The 18,403-nt window shown below is 39.7% G+C and overlaps 1 protein-coding gene across 1 annotated transcript in view; it reads right to left on the reverse strand.

Moving 5' to 3' along the window:
• Positions 1-18,403, reverse strand: part of DPP10 (dipeptidyl peptidase like 10) — a 324,986-nt gene that overhangs the window by 42,430 nt on the left and 264,153 nt on the right. The window contains exons 9-13 of the mRNA XM_068139088.1: positions 18,019-18,173; positions 13,542-13,639; positions 4,273-4,396; positions 2,133-2,171; positions 349-456 (exon numbers count right to left, since the gene is read on the reverse strand). Of these exons, the coding sequence (XP_067995189.1) occupies positions 349-456; positions 2,133-2,171; positions 4,273-4,396; positions 13,542-13,639; positions 18,019-18,173 (524 nt within the window). The remainder of the gene's footprint in view (positions 1-348; positions 457-2,132; positions 2,172-4,272; positions 4,397-13,541; positions 13,640-18,018; positions 18,174-18,403) is intronic.

An 18,403-nucleotide genomic window follows, 5' to 3' on the forward strand; every position in this document is an offset into this window, starting at 1 on the left:
TAGTTATTGACAGGAGGGTTTAAAAAGAAAGTGTCTCTGCTTGACTATAGAGATAAAAAATACAGAGGAAATCTTCCAGAAAGAGCACTTTGGAAGTACTTTTCGTTTACAGAACTTATGTGCTACCACACCAGAGGTCTATGAAAGCAGAAAGAATTCCACTTATTCTGGAAGAAGATACAAATACGTCCCTCTGAACTGAGTAATAACCCGGACAGGACAAATGACTACAACGCATGTTCAGACAGTGACTTCCACTTCTATAGGAAGTGGAAACCTTTGCTTGGGTCACATGTCCTCAGTAAAAGTTCATTAGGATTTTAACAATATTCTGAATCAAAACCTTACCTGAACAATAAACATAGCTATGTGGTGAAATTCCCCCCGGCCTCCCTGCTTCACTGGGACAGTCATGAAGAACTTACTGCCATCCTTGGAGAACACTGGTTCTTCATTCTAGAAACATAAGATTGCGTCAGTTTGTCACAGTTTCCATTATGCTGCCAAACAAAACACCAGCTTAGGTTTTTTGATTCCTTGGTTTTGGTGGTTGCTGTACTCCTAAGGCAGCTGGGGAAAAATCTTTGATTTTTAAATGTATTTTGCTAAGATTAACAAAAACATGGTGGCTAAAGGTAAATACAGCTCATGCCAGCAGTTACCATTGTGCAGTCTTGTCCTAAAGCATGGGTGACAGTCCTCACAAAACTCTCCCTCACAACAAAAATGTCTGTCACTTTTATCCCTAATGTAGAGGAACTTTCCAGGATACATTCCCTTACACACAGAGATGACAGAGATAATGACAGAGATAAGTCCTACTAGTGATGAGGAAAACACATATTTCCGTAGCCTGGACTCATCAAAATATTTCTAAGTACGTGTTTAACACTCACTGATTTTGATGCAGTTGTACAGAAAAATTAAGTACATTGAAAAGGGATTCTGAAACTGTGGTCTTACTACAAATTGCAGCCTGATGTGACACCACTACTCCATGTCTAACTTTACACAGAAATATTACAGGAAGACATGGAATAGAATCATAGAATCAATAAGGGTTGGAAAGGACCTCAAAGATCATCAAGTCCAACCTGTCACCACAGACCTCATGACTACTAAACCATGGCACCAAGTGCCACATCAAATCCCCTCTTGAACACCTCCAGGATGTTGACTCCACCACCTCCTTGGGCAGCCCATTCCAATGGCTAATAACTCTCTCTGTGAAGAACTTTCTCCTCACCTCGAGCCTAAACTTCCCCTGGTGCAGTTTGAGACTGTGTCCTCTTGTTCTGGTGCTGGTTGCTTGGGAGAAATAACCAACCCCCTCCTGGCTACAACCACCCTTATTGTAGACAGCAATAAGGTCTCCCCTGACATCTTGCTATAAACCCATAGGTTTTAAAAAATGATTTCTCATTTGCACAGTGCAAAATGAAGCCTGAAATGTATTTGAAATAGAATGTGTTTCATCCGTTTATTTGGAAGAAGATCTCTTCCAAAGCTATGAGAATGGAATAATTTGCTGACATATTAGTTCAATGTATTGTTCTGGGTATGAATTTAGAAATATTCTTCTTATGCATTCAAATTATAGCCCATATGACCTCTAATCTTTGAATTCTTTGGGGTTTAATTTGGTGAGGTTATTTTTCAATTGAAGAAAATCAGCACAGTATACAGGACATGCTTGGAATGGTATTTCTCCGATCTGTGTTTAACCATCCAAGAGTTAGGTAATCAGCTAGTCATCAAAGTACTTACTTAAATGAATGCAGAGAGACCAGATACTGAAGTGAATATTGCTTCTGAAACTCAGCCAGGTGTCTCCATTTGAAGGGCTGAACTACTCTCTGGAAGTGCCTAACCCCTTTTGCCACTGACATGGTCAGCTAGGTAGCAAAATGTCCTCTGTGTGATGCAGAGGCAGGAGTCCCAACGCCAGAGAAACAAACTGCCTTTTGCATGTTTACAGAGACACTGCTATAATCTTCAGCTGTTAAATTAATTTAGGATCCTAAAAAGTATTCCATGAGCTTAATAGCTCATAAAATAACACATAATTAAATAAAAATGACATTAAAGCCGTTACACACAACACACACCCAGAAAGAGCATTGATACTATACCTGTTTAGGGAGCCACAGGTCTGACTGCATTTCATATTTCTAAAAAGACAAAAAGAATAAAATTGCTTTTACGGAACAGCAAAGGTCTCTAGCTATTTCACACTTCCTTTCTGTTGTGTAATAATCTTCACATCTTTTCATTGGTGCTTACATTGAAACAAATGCTAATTTAATTACAAAGCTGCTTTATTCAGAGGTGTTTTTTTTTCAGTAGAACACCACAAAGGATCTAAGAATACCTTTCTCAGTCCTTTCTGATTAGCTATCAAGAAGCTTTACACAGACAGTTCTATTTCTGTTTTTACCTCTAGGCATCATCTGACAACTGGGTATTTTAGGTCCTTCATCAACACTGGGAAAACAGCCATTATCAAACTCAAATGGTGAGACCTTCTCAAATCACAGTCCCTTGCTTTAACAGGTTGTAGTGTGACGTTAGTGAAAACAAACCACAACCACAAAAATCGCACAAATGATTGTTTTTTACTGGTCCAAATCATATTTCACACCACACCATCTAAAAAAAAATAAAATATCATGCACATTTTGTTGAAAAAAAAAAATACAATATATATCAACTGTTGTAAATGGCCACAGTCACATGAAGTCATGAAAATTTATTAGCTATAGAAGCATCTGTAGATACATGGTCTGAAAAATGAAACATCTGTAGCTCTCACTGCAGCTGGTTTCATACAGTACTTTTTTGGAATTGAGAACATGTGCAAAATGCTGAAAAAAAAAGTAGTTTACAGTTGAAATTGAGTGCTGTGATACAATGCTAAATTCTCACAGTAACACCTTTCCTCATCCATTATTTAAATTGAGAGCATCACCTTATCCCAGGGGATGCAGTGCTGGCAGTACACAGGGCTGCAAGCACGAGCCTGGCCTGAACTGCACCCACTCCAGTGACAGTACATCAGCATTCCTCCTCACCCATCTGAAAAGGTCCTTCACTGCACTTTATTTCTTTTGGAGTAGGACTTCTCAGTCTGTCTCTCTCATATTATGTCCCAGATTACAGGTCCCTGGATACCTACTTCAGACAAGTCCAATTGACCTTGCAGCATATAAAGGTTCCTATTAAAAGAGACTGCTCATAAAGGTTCTCGATCAACTTCCTAAACAAAATAGCACAGGGCTTGCAGGAACAAGGTAAAAAGCAATCCCATCAACAAACTTCAGTGTTCCCAGTCTTAATCCATTGTTTGGAGACATATTCACAGTTTCTCAATCAGGAAAAGCAACCTAAACTATGTAGCAAAAGCAGACAAGCTCAAATATAATCCCTTAACACTTTTACATGACGGACCAGTATAGCAGGCACTTTTGACTCGGAGGCCAAACCAAGACATATATAAATCACTCATATTCACTCACACTGCCAAATTGTACTCTCTACTGTTGGTACTGATACCAGCCTGTATAGAAAATATTTTTTTGCTTTTAGCTGGTTCTGGGAAGAGATTATGACTCAGAATGGGAAAATGGCCAACTGCATTCAAGATAAGAGATTGACTGTGAAAATGGCAAGATGTAAGGCAGGAGCATCCAAAGTCGAAGGCTGGGTGAAGGGATGTGATGTGGCTGGATTCATACAGAAAAATGCATTTCAGCCTGGCTGGCATTCAAAATGAAACATCCTTGTTGACTTTCAATTTTAATTTTTTTCCTGAAGTTACTTCATTCTGCTGTCAAATTTCCAGGAATTATCAGAATTTTACACCTTTTCCTTAAACACATGTAAACTCAGAGAAGCTGAAAGATCTGAAATGAGACTCTGTAGGGGTGTGAGAGGAGAAACCAGGCAGATGGAAATATCTGATGGAAAGGCAAGCTTGTCACTGCACTAGCGATAGTCAGAGTACATCGTGTTCAGCAACTGCAGTTTCCACTGAAGTTAATGAATGAACAAAGCTCAGTAATTGTGAAAATGTCACTCAAAGTTGCTAATTGCATGCAATCATTTCACCAGATTTGGAATTTTCTCACAGCCATTTCCTCCCTGTTGACTAATTATACTCAGCTTGCAACTACTGCAACTGCAAACTGATTTCTGAAAACCTTTTTCTGAATATGAAAACAAAATACAGAAGAAACATTGAAGAGAGGGCTTAGGAAAAAATATGCAACTTACCCTGGCACAAGCCCCAGTTGTGGTTTCACAAACTGTAAGGATGGAAATATTCTGAGGTCTGTTTAACCACCTCACGACAGCCTTGGTGTTGCTTATCCACTTCACCATGGTGATGTAATATTCCCTATAGAAACAGTTGAAAGCACAATGTTCAGGTCATTCCTATTTCAGATTAGGCTTTCTTAAAAATAGACAACAACGTACACATTTCATCAAATGCTGGATGACAGTGCTGACACTGAGGTGTGGAGAAAACAATGCCAAATCACAGAATTACACAATCAGAGAAGCTGGAAGGTACCTCTGAAGATCATATAGTCCAGCCCCCCTGTTGGAGAAGGATCACCTGGAGTAAATCACCCAGAAACATGTCCAGCTGGGTTTTGAATGCCTCCAGAAATGGAGAGTCCACAGCCTCTCTGAGCCCTGCCACCTCAAACTGTGCCCTGAATCTGTGTTCCTACGGGTGGGAAGGTTTGGTCCTAGTGAGCTCTTCTCCTGGGAATTTTGCACTCTCATAGGATTTCTATCTCAGACAGATTATACATGAGTTTAAAAGCATATGCTTGTGAAACATACCTTTACAAATACACATGAGGCAGTACTTGTTGGCCAGCTTAAAAACAAACACTAAATATTAAACCAGAAGCCAGTATTTCCATAGAGCAAACACCTTCAGAAGACACACATTTTTGCAACAGAATTCAGCCTTACTACCTAAAAGTATTTGTAAGCCTGTAACATTGTGTAGGCACAACGACTTTAAAATGTCACTTGTTGTAAAATTAAGTATTTTATAATGGGAATTCTGGATAAAAAGGAAATCACACTCAGTATCACTGTAAATCAACTTTGTTTAAATCAGTAGTTGGTCAAAGTGTCTCTCCCTCAACAACCCTGGCTGAGCAAGGGAGACTTCCCAAGCACAGATTCATGGTATGGAGTATCTGCCTTCTTCTCTCAAACTCCTGTGAGGCTACCACACTTTGGATGTTACAGAGGAAGACCTGTTGCAGCTTGTCATCCAGCCAGGCTATTTGCTTCACTTTTCTACTCATGGTAACTTTCACAGTCAGGCTGAGTTGTGTGCAACAGTGGGGCAAATTTGTCTGGAAACTCAGCTTCCCCTCTAAATGAAGGCTCTTAGCCTGCATATAGTCAGGCTTTTAATGTAACAGTGATGGAGTTCTCATTACTATTTGACAACACATTATATATTCAAAAGACTCCTTATGAGATCAACAGTCAACAGCAAAGTTGTATACAACTCTGGCACTGCACACAGGAGATGCAGCAGACAACAATTCACTACAACTTCACCCAGCCTCAGGCTAATGCTCTGTTTGAGGAACATGGCTGAACACCCAAAATACACAACTTTCTTTGGCTTCACATTTGACTTTAAGTAATACAGATATTTTCACATAGGAAAACCAGGATGATAATGATTTGAAACAGTGATTTCAGGCATCTTCTCAGTCTAATACTTCTGGGGTTTTGTTTAAAAAGCTTTTCAACTTACTGAGGAGCAAAAATGTGTGTCAAAAGTGACACAAAAAAATCTAACGTGAGACCAGGTGACACAGCCAACAAAGCAACGATCTCAAAAACCAAACCAACGAGTGCAACACCAAATCTCAGGTAATTGGTTCCCTGTAGAAGAACTCAAGAAACAAGAGTTGAAAACTTCACTTCACCTTCTGCAGTTGTCCCTCCATAAGGCCATACAAAATCATTATAATTATGCATGTGGAAGCATGAACATAGCAAAAAACAAATGTTCAAAACATGTATATATGGACTGCCTCCCTCTACCAGTACTTACACACCAAGACAACTTCTGCTGACAACAAAGCCAAATTATCCCAGAACCAAATTCTATAAAATAGAGCTTGATCTGTTCCCTTTGAAAGAGTCTTCAGTGAGGACTGGAAACAGGTGATGTAATCATTCAGAATCCAGTTGATAGAGTAATTAATAGTCCAAATCAAACCGCAACATTGTCTTCCATCATTGACAAACTCCTTGATCACTGAAGTGAAAGTATACATAACTTTAAAAGGCCTTTTTCAGTATTTTCCCCCTTCCATCAACTATGCATAAAATTATGTTCAAATTTCACTATACTATGACTTACTTATCAAGAGTATAGTGTATATATATGTATATGTGTGTATGTGTGTATATATATATAATGTGGAGACACATACCCTTCTGAAATACAGCCAGGTCAAAGTTTATAAAAGAAAAATCCTATGTTTTATTAGATTGGCTGATATGTTTGGATAAAAACAGAGAAGCCTGAAGGGCAAAACCCCAATATACATGACTTTCTTTGGCTTCACAGCTGACTCTAAGTAAGACAGATATTTTCACATATGAAAACCAGGATGATGATGATTTGAAATAGTTCTGAGGAAGCTGCTATCAGTTTATGTCTCTAAGCTGACCAGACTTTTTTTTTGCAACTAATCTATTGTTCTAGTAGTGAAATAAGCACTGTCTTTTCCTCCAGACCAAATACAAAGATATACTGGGATTTTTAGGACCTCTGCATCAGTACATGCATTTAAGTTTCCTCACAACATCACTGTAAAGAGGAAAGACTAAGACTGATTTCTGGACAAAGAACCTCAGTCTGATACCCACTTAATTATGTGCTCTATAGCACTTTGCATGTTCAGAACTTTAGTTTCATCCTTGTTCGGGAACATTTCTTAAACCAGACTGTGGATTCATTTGCTGCATGTCCAAAGAGTAACAAACACAATTACTGATTACCTCTGCAAGGGTGGTTTAAACTCAGTGTGTCACACAGGGGCTGTGCAGCTGAGACAGAATGCACATTTAGTATTCAATTGGGCTAATAAGAGCTGACTTTTCTCTCATGACTTGCTTTACTCAAGCTGTGCCTATACTCTGTGTAGCCAGTTCCAGGTTTCTCCTTATTAATCTCTTTTCTCAGAGTAAGGTCATTGTAAGATGATCATGAGAACCATAAAACATGCTTGTGGATATCCATTTCCTCTATCCCCACTATCACATCAGTTCTCAGGATTCCCAGTGAAATCACTGTCAAGAAAACCACATTCAGTTCCTGCCTTTTCGTTTTTTATCCAGCCCCCATGTCATGGTCTAGCCAATTTTTTGTCTCTAACTTTTTTTGAGTCTCTTCCTTTACATTTTTCCTTAGAATTTTTTCCCTTTCTGAATTCCAGAGTTAGCTTTCTGTACTCTGTATAAAGTAGACAGAAGACACAGAAAAAATAGTCTCCTTCCACAGCATCTCATGGTCAATCAATATTACCGTATCACCAATGTTGGAAGAGACATATTGATGAATCTTGTATGTTACTTGCCTCATTCTAAGTTGGATTGAGCCAGGCAATGCACAGAAACAAGAGCTGCAAGCTCCTTGACTAGAGAGTGAGCCACTTCCTATTCCACATTGGGTATTTAAATCTGTTGCTTGGCTTGAAATTGACCTAAGGCAATTATTTAAGGTAGCCAGTATAAAGAAGGCAGAGCTTTCCCTGAGGCATGTGAACCAGGAACATGACACACATACAGTCAACAGGAACTGGAAAAATCTCATGTATGCCGAAGAAGTGTTGCAAAGTGAGAAACATCAAGTCCTGGAGCCTGAGGGAGATGGAGGATATTCAGTGAGGGGAAAAAAATAATCCCAACTGTATGCTTGCAGTTTGCCAGGATGACAGACCCAATTTTTAATGAAATGTATTTGTTCTTATAGAATGTTTTACTTTATTTTGATTATCTCAGTTGACACACAATGTGATGGAGGCGTTTTATCAGTTTGTTAATACATTTATCATCACTCAAGAATGTCCAGCATGTCTTATTTCACCTATAAGTGTTGGGATGCCTGTGACTAGAAAGACACATATGTGTGTCCTGCTGGCTGTGATTGCAAGTGCTTTAACAAAGTCTAACAGAGTCTAACTCTAAACAGAGACTATAAGCCAAACAAAGGAAAGGGGTTTGCACCACATTACAATGGAAGCATAGTTACAGTCACAATTAAATTTGAAAATGAGGTAGTTAGGTTTGAATTAGGCAGACTAAAATCACAGGAGAACTACTCACAGGACGAAAGTGAACAATAAAAACCGTTCAAGAAAAAGAGTCAAACTTGGTAAGTTCATACGATTCACTCTATTGAAGAAAGCTGATTTAATTTAAGCCAATGGGCTTATTATGAAAGATATCTGACGATAAGGACAGGTGGAAGATACTTATGGCAGCGGGAAAAGGAACATTGCTTTTGTTGACAGATTGAATAGATTTTGATTTAGAAAATAAATACAACAGGGTTCAGCTAAAGAAAGCCAACTAGTTATGTTCTACTAGATTGCTGGCAAGTTGTTAAGCAAGAAGGCAGACAACAGATATATGCTCCATGCACAATGCTCTAGGATAGTTACTATATTCTTAAGTAATTTACATTGTAGTACATTGAAAAGTGTGTGAGAATTTCAAGATGTTACTAGAAAACATCCTTCTCTGAGACACCATGGAAAACACCACAAATTCAGGTATGATCTGCAAAGCAGCAAAGATAATTACATGGTATAGATGACTTTTTCTACACATACATTGATGGATCTACTGCAGTTTTCTTCTGAAACTAAGCCACAGGCATTTAGTCGGAAAGAGCTTTCCCAGCACCTTTTGCCCATGGGTGCTGGTGCCCATGGAGCTTTCCTCCCCATTTCATTACAGACATAAGGGTTCTGGCCATGACCATCTTGGTAGACACTGATGGATTCTCATTGTCCCCTATAAACACCCAAGCTGATGTGGGTGGTGCTCTGCTTTTACTGGAGATGGACAGAGTAACCTCCTTCACTCTGTTGGCTGCAGTCCTTTGAAAGCTGCCCAGCCCTGGTGATGGTAAGTGTGTAGAGCTGTCAGCCCAAACCACAAACGTCTCAGACAGGATGACTGGGCAGGCAGCTGGGTCCCAGCCCCTGCTGACCTAGCAGATTGTCCTGGCCCATGTGCAGAACTTGCACTTCTTCCCACTGAACAGGGAAGGGAATAATCAATATATGCCTTGGCATTGTGTGGGAAAACTTTATTTTATTGAAGTCTGTGAATATATTTTTAGCCTGTAGGCTTTGGCTGAATAGATTACAGCTGTTTGCTGCAAGGTGTGATAGTGAATTAATCCTTTACATGAACCTTGTGAGACAGGTAATATTACTGCCAAGTTACAGAAGAGGGGAGGGGCAGAAGCATGAAAGAAATGACTAGAAATAGCCCATCTAAGAAAAGCTGGAAGCAAATCCCATTTTTCTTAATACCAAATTGCACACACCTCTATCTTCCCTACTTCCAGTCAGAATCGAATATGCTTTAAATTCCAAAGCAAAGCTCAGATAAACTGGCTGCCAGAATATAAACCCAGACTTCCCAGATTCAGAAGGTGATTTCAAACCAGAAGTATGTAAATATCAAAATGACTTTGTTGATTTGGAAATGTGTAGATAATTAAAAAAACTTGGTGAGGCTTTAAAGAGCATTATTTGAATTTATGCAAACAAGTTCTTGGGTGTTTCCAGTTCCATTATAAAATACCAATTCAAATAAGTTAAAACTATTTAACTTTATCATACAAAGTCAGAAGGGTCTCGCATATTTCAGTCTCTTTAAAAGCTGGGATAAATGGCATGAGAATGTGAACATCTAGCATTTTTCCAGGCATTTAAATACTACTGGAAAAAGTCAGAAAAAGGACTGGCTTAATTTCTTATAGCTTGTATTAAAAATACTTAGTCAGCGGTGACTGAGACCAGTGCAGAAAAACACAGCTTGCTCACTACAACTACCTTAAGGGAAGTTGTAGACAGGGAGAGGTTGGTCTCTTCTCCCAGGCAACCAGCACCAGAACAAGAGGACAGAGTCTCAGGCTGCGCCAGGGGAGGTTTAGGCTGGAGGTCAGTAGGAAGTTTTACACAGAGAGAGTGATTGCCCATTGGAATGGGCTGCCCGAGAAGGTGGTGGACTCACCATCACTGGAGGTGTTCAGGAGGAGACTTGATAGGGTGCTTGGTTTAGTTGATTAGGTGGTATTGGATGATAGATTGGAGACGATGATCTTGAAGGTCTCTTCCAGTCTGGTCTATCCTATCCTATCCTATCCTATCCTATCCTATCCTATCCTATCCTATCCTATCCTATCCTATGTCTGAGAACAGGGTAAGCAAGCAGTGGACGATTGCCACGGTGGGACTTTCAAGACCCAACACACAGTTGTGGCAGAAAAATCTTCTCATCTTATACTGAAGCACAGCTCTAATAACTCAGCTGCAATTTCTTTCATCTGTTACTTCACTTTTTCTTTCCACTTTGGAAAAGCAATTACATTTTTCTGCCTGCCAGGTGTAAATTCAAGTGTGGGTTTTGAAAAATCAGCTTATGTTAAGTTCTTAATATTGTATTAATATCCTATATCTAAATATCACTATTTAAAAGGATTCTTCAGGTGTCCCAAGTTACAGTGGTTTGAGCTGAGGGCTTGCACACCGTATTGCTCTTTCAAGATTTGCAGCAGGAGGAAAGTATCAGCTTTCCAATAGGAGCTAGGAGTGTATAATTGCACACATATTTCATCTTATATGTACACTGGCTTTCTAGGACAAATAAGAAAAAACCCCTGCAGTACAAAATCATGTTTGGCACTGAAGAAAATAGAATGTAATTGCACACATGGAATAAAAACACCAAGGGGAGAACAGTAATTGCCGAGAATAAAACCGCATCTTTGAAGCAAGACTTGTCAGTCTTTTTGTAGCATTAACAGTGCACAGTGGATGGTATTTTTTTTTCCCCAGAATAAAACTTTCAGGAGTATATTCACAAACATTATTGCTAACTTTGTACCAGAATAACCTGAACAAAATGTGGGAAATATTACCAAGCTGTAAATCAAGGCAGAAAAATGAATTTACTCAATCTTATATCAAGTTTCCAGGTGCCCCAAAAAATCAAAGAAACAGTTTTCTGTATTCAGAAGTCCTACACTGCACAGTCTGGTGAGACCTGAGAACCTGAATGTGATGTTTTACAGTTACAGAAACCTCATTCCCCACCTATTTACGTGGCCTCTCTGCATAGGAGTAAATCTCTCCCATAACAGGGGTTGGTTATCACTTGTGCAGTATAATTTCCTTGAAAGATCCATAAAACTATGTATGATAGTGTCCCATTCCATTTAATTCTGAAAGACACACATTACCTATTTACTAATGACTCCATAATGAACTGATCAGAAAGGCACTGAAAAGAAAGTAGTAGTTCTAGTGGTCAAGTCATTAAAAATATACTCCTAACTGTAACAAACTTCAAAGATTTACTCTCTAGAATCACAGAAACATTCAGGTTGGAAAATACCCTCACCAAGGATCACCAAGTCCAGCTGATAACCCTGCTCTACAAAGTTCATCCCTGCAAACCGTATCCCCAAGCACCACGTACAAACAACTCTTAAATGCATCCAGGGCTGGTGACTCAACCACCTCCTTGGGCAGCACATTCCAATGCCTAAACACTCTGTGAATTTTTGTTTTCCTAATGTCCAGTCCAAACCTATCCAGTCATAGCTTGAGGCCATTCCCTCTTGTTCTATCACTACTTACCTGTGAGAAGAGACCAGCACCAGCCTCTCTAAAACGTCTTTTCAGGTAGTTATAGAGAGCAATGAGATCTCCCTTCAGCCTCCTCTTTTCCAGACTAAACAGCTCCAGCTCCTTCAGTCACTCTTTGTAAGATTTATTCTCCAAAAACTCTCAGAGAAAACTCTGTTCAAGGCTCATTCCTCATACTGTATATATATATGTATTGATACATGAATATATATGGATTGATGAACAGTGTGAAGACTGATTGCTACTCAGAAAGCAAGATTTACAGGATATGTGGCAGGCAACTATATAATTTTTCTAAATTTTATGGCACAGACATTAATAGCTAAAAATAAGATGAAACTAACTTCTCTCCAGGTATAAACAGTTTCACTCTGTCTTTCAACACAGCAGCAAACCAGAGCTTTAGACATGAGTATTATTTCAATTAAATAGCAACAATATCTTTATCAAGGACTCAGAAATCTGGGAAAGATGCCTCTTACAAGGCTTACAAAAGAAACTCCTCCAATTGAGCTACTGCTGGCCTTTAGCTTCAAGCTGCAAAACCCCCCAAAGTTTTAGGATACCAGTATTCATTCTATTGAAGCCACTTTTAGGTCTGCTGGGGAGCAAGGAAATCTGAAAAATTTCGGGGGGAATGAGTTAGTGAAACACAAACATCTGAACAACATTTGTAAAAGTTGGGTATTTTGGGGGGGGTGGGGGGGACAGACGTGGATGGATTTATATGTTGCTTTCTTGTTTCACTTCCTTGTGCCTTCTGACATTCAAAAGACAATTTTTAATGCTGTTTCACAGAATTAAGATGCTCATGATTAGCATGGGCACTGAAATCACAACGGGAATTAGATCTATCCAACTGCAATTCTACAAACCTGACTACACATTTTTGGAAGGCATGAAAATTTTCTTGCCCTTAAACAAAAGTCTCAAGGCATCTCAAAGCAAGAGCAAGTAATTGGGAGCTCAGCTTAAGGTAGTAAGTTTAGCAGAAGATTCACTGGTTGCAGCCAGACCTCATTTCTTCAGTCCCAAAGTCAAAGGGACTGATAAATTAGCACAGTTTCTCCTGAAAAACACAGTACAACTCTTCTTAGTCTTGTGGCATCACATCTCATCTTCTGTCACTTCACTGCATTTGTCAGATGTGATAATCAACTTTCTGTAATTTGCTGGATTTGAAAATTTCAGAATATTTCTAAGTGTGGGAAGACTCTGATTTCATGTTCTGCGCATTTGTAATATACTTCTATATTCTGCAATCCCATTTCAGAACTTGAAAGTAGCAAGTTGGCACACATCAAAGAACATCTGAATGCACTAAAGGACCTCAGAAACAGGGCAGTGTTCAGCCCCTTTGACCTTAGCTTAAGATGCTTAATGTCATATATTTCAAGTAAATTGGAGCTTCTCAGGACATCAAACATGACCAAATATCAGATCCATGTGGTTTTTAAGAGAAGCAGCAACCCGATACAGCTGTATTTTATTTTATCATCATAACGTTCATCTATGACAAGTGGCGTGCTGATGTAAAAAGGCAACAATTAGCTTGAGAGACAGTCAGGTTAAACTAACCAAAACAATGAAATTATATACCTTGATTTAAAGCTGTCAGGTGGCATCAGTTCCAGTGTATGTGCTGGTCCATACAGATTAACTACAAACAGCTTTATTGTTGGGTTTGTTTGACCTGCCTTTGAAAGAAAGAAAATCGGAGCTTTAGAGGCACTGAATCAGTGACAGCTAAATAGAACCACTCGAAGAGAAGAGAAGAGAAGAGAAGAGAAGAGAAGAGAAGAGAAGAGAAGAGAAGAGAAGAGAAGAGAAGAGAAGAGAAGAGAAGAGAAGAGAAGAGAAGAGAAGAGAAGAGAAGAGAAGAGAAGAGAAGAGAAGAGAAGAGAAGAGAAGAGAAGAGAAGAGAAGAGAAGAGAAGAGAAGAGAAGAGAAGAGAAGAGAAGAGAAGAGAAGAGAAGAGAAGAGAAGAGAAGAGAAGAGAAAAGAGAATTAACCAGGTTGGAAAAGACCTTTGAGATCATCAAGTCCAGCCCATCAACCAACAGCAGCTAATCAACCATGGCACCAAGTGCCTCATCCAGTCTCTTCCTAAACACCTCCAGTGATGGTGACCCATTTAAAAGTCCTAATTTTTAAAAAATATATTCACAGCCATGTAAATTACAGGGATTTTAAAATGAAGTATTAATTGGCTGATTCTCTCACTGCCTATTATCAATGGCAGACCTTCCGGTATAGATCAGGGGACCAATGTTAGAAGTATCACAGAATCACAAAGGTTGGAAGAGACCTCAAAGATCATCAAGTCCAATCTGTCACCACAGACCTCATGACTAAACCATGGCACCAAGTGCCACGTCCAATCCCCTCTTGAACACCTGCAGGGATGGTGACTCTGCCACCTCCCTGGGCAGCACATTCCAATGGCTAAGAACTCTCTCAGTGAAGAACTTTCTCCTCACCTCCACCACACAGGGTCTCCTCATGACAATTTAAATTTTGTTTAATACCCAAGTTTGTTCACTAGTACAACAACTCTTTACATTGCAACCCTACTTTGCCCTCAATGCATTTGATAAAATTTAAACTTCCTTTTCATTTTTCTTTTCTTCTTTCTTTTCTTTCTCCTTTTTTTTTTTTTAAAGAATACAATCTGTGTGTCTGACACATACACAGATGAACATGTCCCAGTATTCACAAACACATGCAGGTTTCATTTCATTTTTTTAATCACAGACATAATTTATTGATGGTTTCATTCCATAATAAAGACCAAAGCTTTATTCCTTCCTCTCTGTTGCTATACCACAAGCTTCATTACCAATTAATGGTGCAGCTAAATTGGCATTAAATTGAGACATTAAATAAAGATAATGTTTGTCCATTAATGAGATTACTGAAGTAGTATTGTGTATCACTTTTATGCTGAATTGCTAATGAAATGGAATTACTCATTTCTTGTTTACAAAGCTGACTTCTAATATATTTTTTTTTCTTTGCTGTGTCACTCAAGGCCTTTTGCCAATGAAAGCTTGTTAACTACTACTGAAAATACTGCTATTTCATTATTTGAGAGCATTATTTCTGTGACTGTTTGAGGCTGTGCCTTTAAGAAAGGGAATATGGTGGATGGATGTTGGTAAACGAAAGAAGAATCTAAACTAATTTCATTGGTGAAGTGGGAGGAAGCACCTTCTGAACTGGGAGTGCAGGAAGGTATACTGGGCTTTCCAGGACTTTTCTGCAGTCTTGCTTCCGCTTTTCCTTCGGGCAGCAGCTTTCTGTGCTGGGCTTTCTGCCAAGGCTTCGGCCTTGAAACCGATAAGATATAAGGCCTGTATTAACTGCTTTTCAATTAACACAAAACTGCTTTTAACTTCTTTCTTTCTCTTTCTCTCTCTCTCCTAACCTGCTCTGGGGAAAAGGGGGAGAGAGGGGGAGAGCGAAGGTGGGGAACCCCATCAGCAGAGGGGGGAACTCTCATTTCTGTGTTACTTTATTGTATATCTTTGTATATATTGTAAATATTGTAAATTTGTATATATTCCCCTGCATATCCTACATTGCTTTGTAAATATACAGCTCCACTGCTTTGCTAATTCAGCTGTGAGTTTTTTTTTTCCTTTCCCTTCAATTTTCTTTCCCTTTACTTTACAGGGGGGAGGGAGGAGGCTTCTGGGCCTTACCCTTCCAACCCCACGACAATTTCATAGTGCAAAGATATCACATTTGCATACCATTGTTTCTTAGTGCCTGTTCACCCATCATGCATAGAGGGTCATCACCAAAAAAGAGTAGGAGATATACAGTAACATGTGCTGAACCCTGCCGCGATTAAGAGACAGGACGCAGCCTGATGCAGGCCAGGTGTCCACTTTATTATACAGAATTCTTCTTTATAAAACTAATACAGCGCAGAAGCCGTTTACAACAGGAACAGGGACAATTGTTCCACAGTCTTTACAGATCGATGTACATGTGAAGACACTTCGTGATGTTCCTTCATCTTTTAAATTGCTTGCTAACTGGGGACTTTTTCTCTGGCTTTGTAGTTTTCTTAGAACAATTATGTATGCTTTTACTGCTTTATTCTTTTTGCTATCCTTTTTTTACCTTGTTTATTGTAGTGCTTATAGAGTTTGATTAATTGCTTTGTTAAGGGGATTCTTGTTATATAACAGAAGGGGGAAATGAAGGGTTAAATCTCGGAGAGCTGAGCTCCAAGCACTGCTGGACTGATAAGAAGGAGACAGTGTTGGCCTTGATGGCTTGTGAACTATGGGAACTCAGTGCAGCAGTGCTGTTGGAGGAGGGCAGATATTTGATTACGTGTGGTTGTTATGACCTGAGAGTGTCAGTCTTCAGACATACAGGAGAAGGATGTCCCTGTTCCTGTTGTAAACGGCTTCTGCGCTGTATTAGTTTTATAAAGAAGAATTCTGTATAATAAAGTGGACACCTGGCCTGCATCAGGCTGCGTCCCATCTCTTAATCGCGGCAGAACCCTTCAATGAACTCCCCTTGAAATGCCAAAGGAGTACCATGCCCACAGCTATACACATCCTGTCAGAAAGGAACTCAGACAATTCAAAATTGCACAGAAGGGATGGATAAACTGTTAAACTGGAATATAATACCTGTGCTGGAGCTCAGCACAAAAACGACAGCTAGGCAGGCATGTAATGAGGAAATCCCCTGAAAATGAGGAGTGATTTCAGACATGAACCCTGTCTGGGCTGCTCTTTCACTTTCCAACAAGAATCTAAAAAACCTTTTCTAAGTCTTCTGGAACTCTGTCATAGTCCTATTTTTCTTTTTTCCTGTTTTTTTTCCCCTTCTCATTTTGATGGCTAGGACAAGATTTTCCTGTAGCTTATCTTATTCAAGGTCAGACTGCCACTTTTGTTAATAAGAGCATGATTTACTGAGATCTGTATAACTGCAATGGAAAATGCCCTCTGCTCTGCACACAGTGTATATTACTTCAGTGCAATTTTGACAGTATCTGTTTCTTGTTTTTTTGCCTGTGCAGTCCATCAGACATATTACCTTTCGCTGAGAAGTGGTGGATTGATTTTACCAAGACATATATCAAAGGTTAAATTACTATGAATTAGTTTGTCTGCTGCTCCCTCACTCGATAGATTCTTTCAAGCAACAGGTGTAACAGTTCATAGAAAAAAAATGTGATTAATATTTGCTGAAGAGCAACACGAACAAAACAAGTCTCTGTCTAGAGACACTCCTTCCATATGGTTGAATACCATCACTGAACAAGGGATAGGAGAGGATAGGAGAGGATAGGAGAGGATAGGAGAGGATAGGAGAGGATAGGAGAGGATAGGAGAGGATAGGAGAGGATAGGAGAGGATAGGAGAGGATAGGAGAGGATAGGAGAGGATAGGAGAGGATAGGAGAGGATAGGAGAGGATAGGAGAGGATAGGAGAGGAGAGGAGAGGATAGGAGAGGAGAGGAGAGGATAGGAGAGGAGAGGAGAGGAGAGGATAGAATAGACTAGAATAGAATAGAATAGAATTAAGAATAGACCAAACCAGGTTGGAAAAGACCTTTGAGATCATCAAGTCCAATCTATCACCCAACACCATCTAATCAAATAAACCATGGCACCAAATGCCCCATCCAGTCTCTTCCTAAATACCTCCAGTGATGGTGACTCCACCACCTCCCTGGGCAGCACATTCCAATGGCAAATCACTCTTTTTGTGAAGAATTTCTTCCTAACATCCAGCTAAACCTCCCCTGGTGCAGCTTGAGACTGCATCCTCTAGTTCTCTTGTTCTGGTTGCCTGGGAGAAGAGACCAACCCCCACCTAGCTACAACCTCCCTTCAGGTAGTTGTAGACAGCAATAAGGTCTCCCCTGAGCCTCCTTTTCTCCAGGCTAAGCAACCCCAGCTCCCTCAGCCTCTCCTCATAGGGCTTGTGCTCCAAACCCTTCCTCAGCTTTGTTGCTCTTCTCCGGACACATTCCAGCAAGTCAACATCTTTCCTAAACTGAGGGGCCCAGAGGAGGGGGCAGCATTCACACTCATCTTACCTTAGGGTATGGATATTGCTTTCCTTTTGGATACAGACCTCCAGTAAACCGGGGAATAACCATGTTTGGTACCAGAGAGTCATTTATGGTGAGGAACGCCAGTCTTTCACCATCTGGAGACCACCAGTGGGCAATGTGCGAATGAAGAAGTTCCTCTGCAAAACCAAATTTCCTTAGGGTCCATAAAAATATTTATCACATCGTTTCCAGCTCGTTCAGTTGGCACTGATTTGTTCTTTCTGTGCCTACTTAAAATGCATCTGGTGCAATTTCAGTAATTTCACATCATCCTGGGTTGAATGTTTGAATAACAAGGCATATCAAAGGACCAAACTTCAACCGTTTTCCTCAAATGAATACTTTCATTGATGTCAATAAATCATCT

This window comes from Melanerpes formicivorus, unplaced genomic scaffold (genome assembly GCF_026170545.1).
Source record: "Melanerpes formicivorus ecotype bairdi unplaced genomic scaffold, bMelFor1.0.p_v2 SCAF_5, whole genome shotgun sequence".
Taxonomy (NCBI): Eukaryota; Metazoa; Chordata; class Aves; order Piciformes; family Picidae; genus Melanerpes; species Melanerpes formicivorus.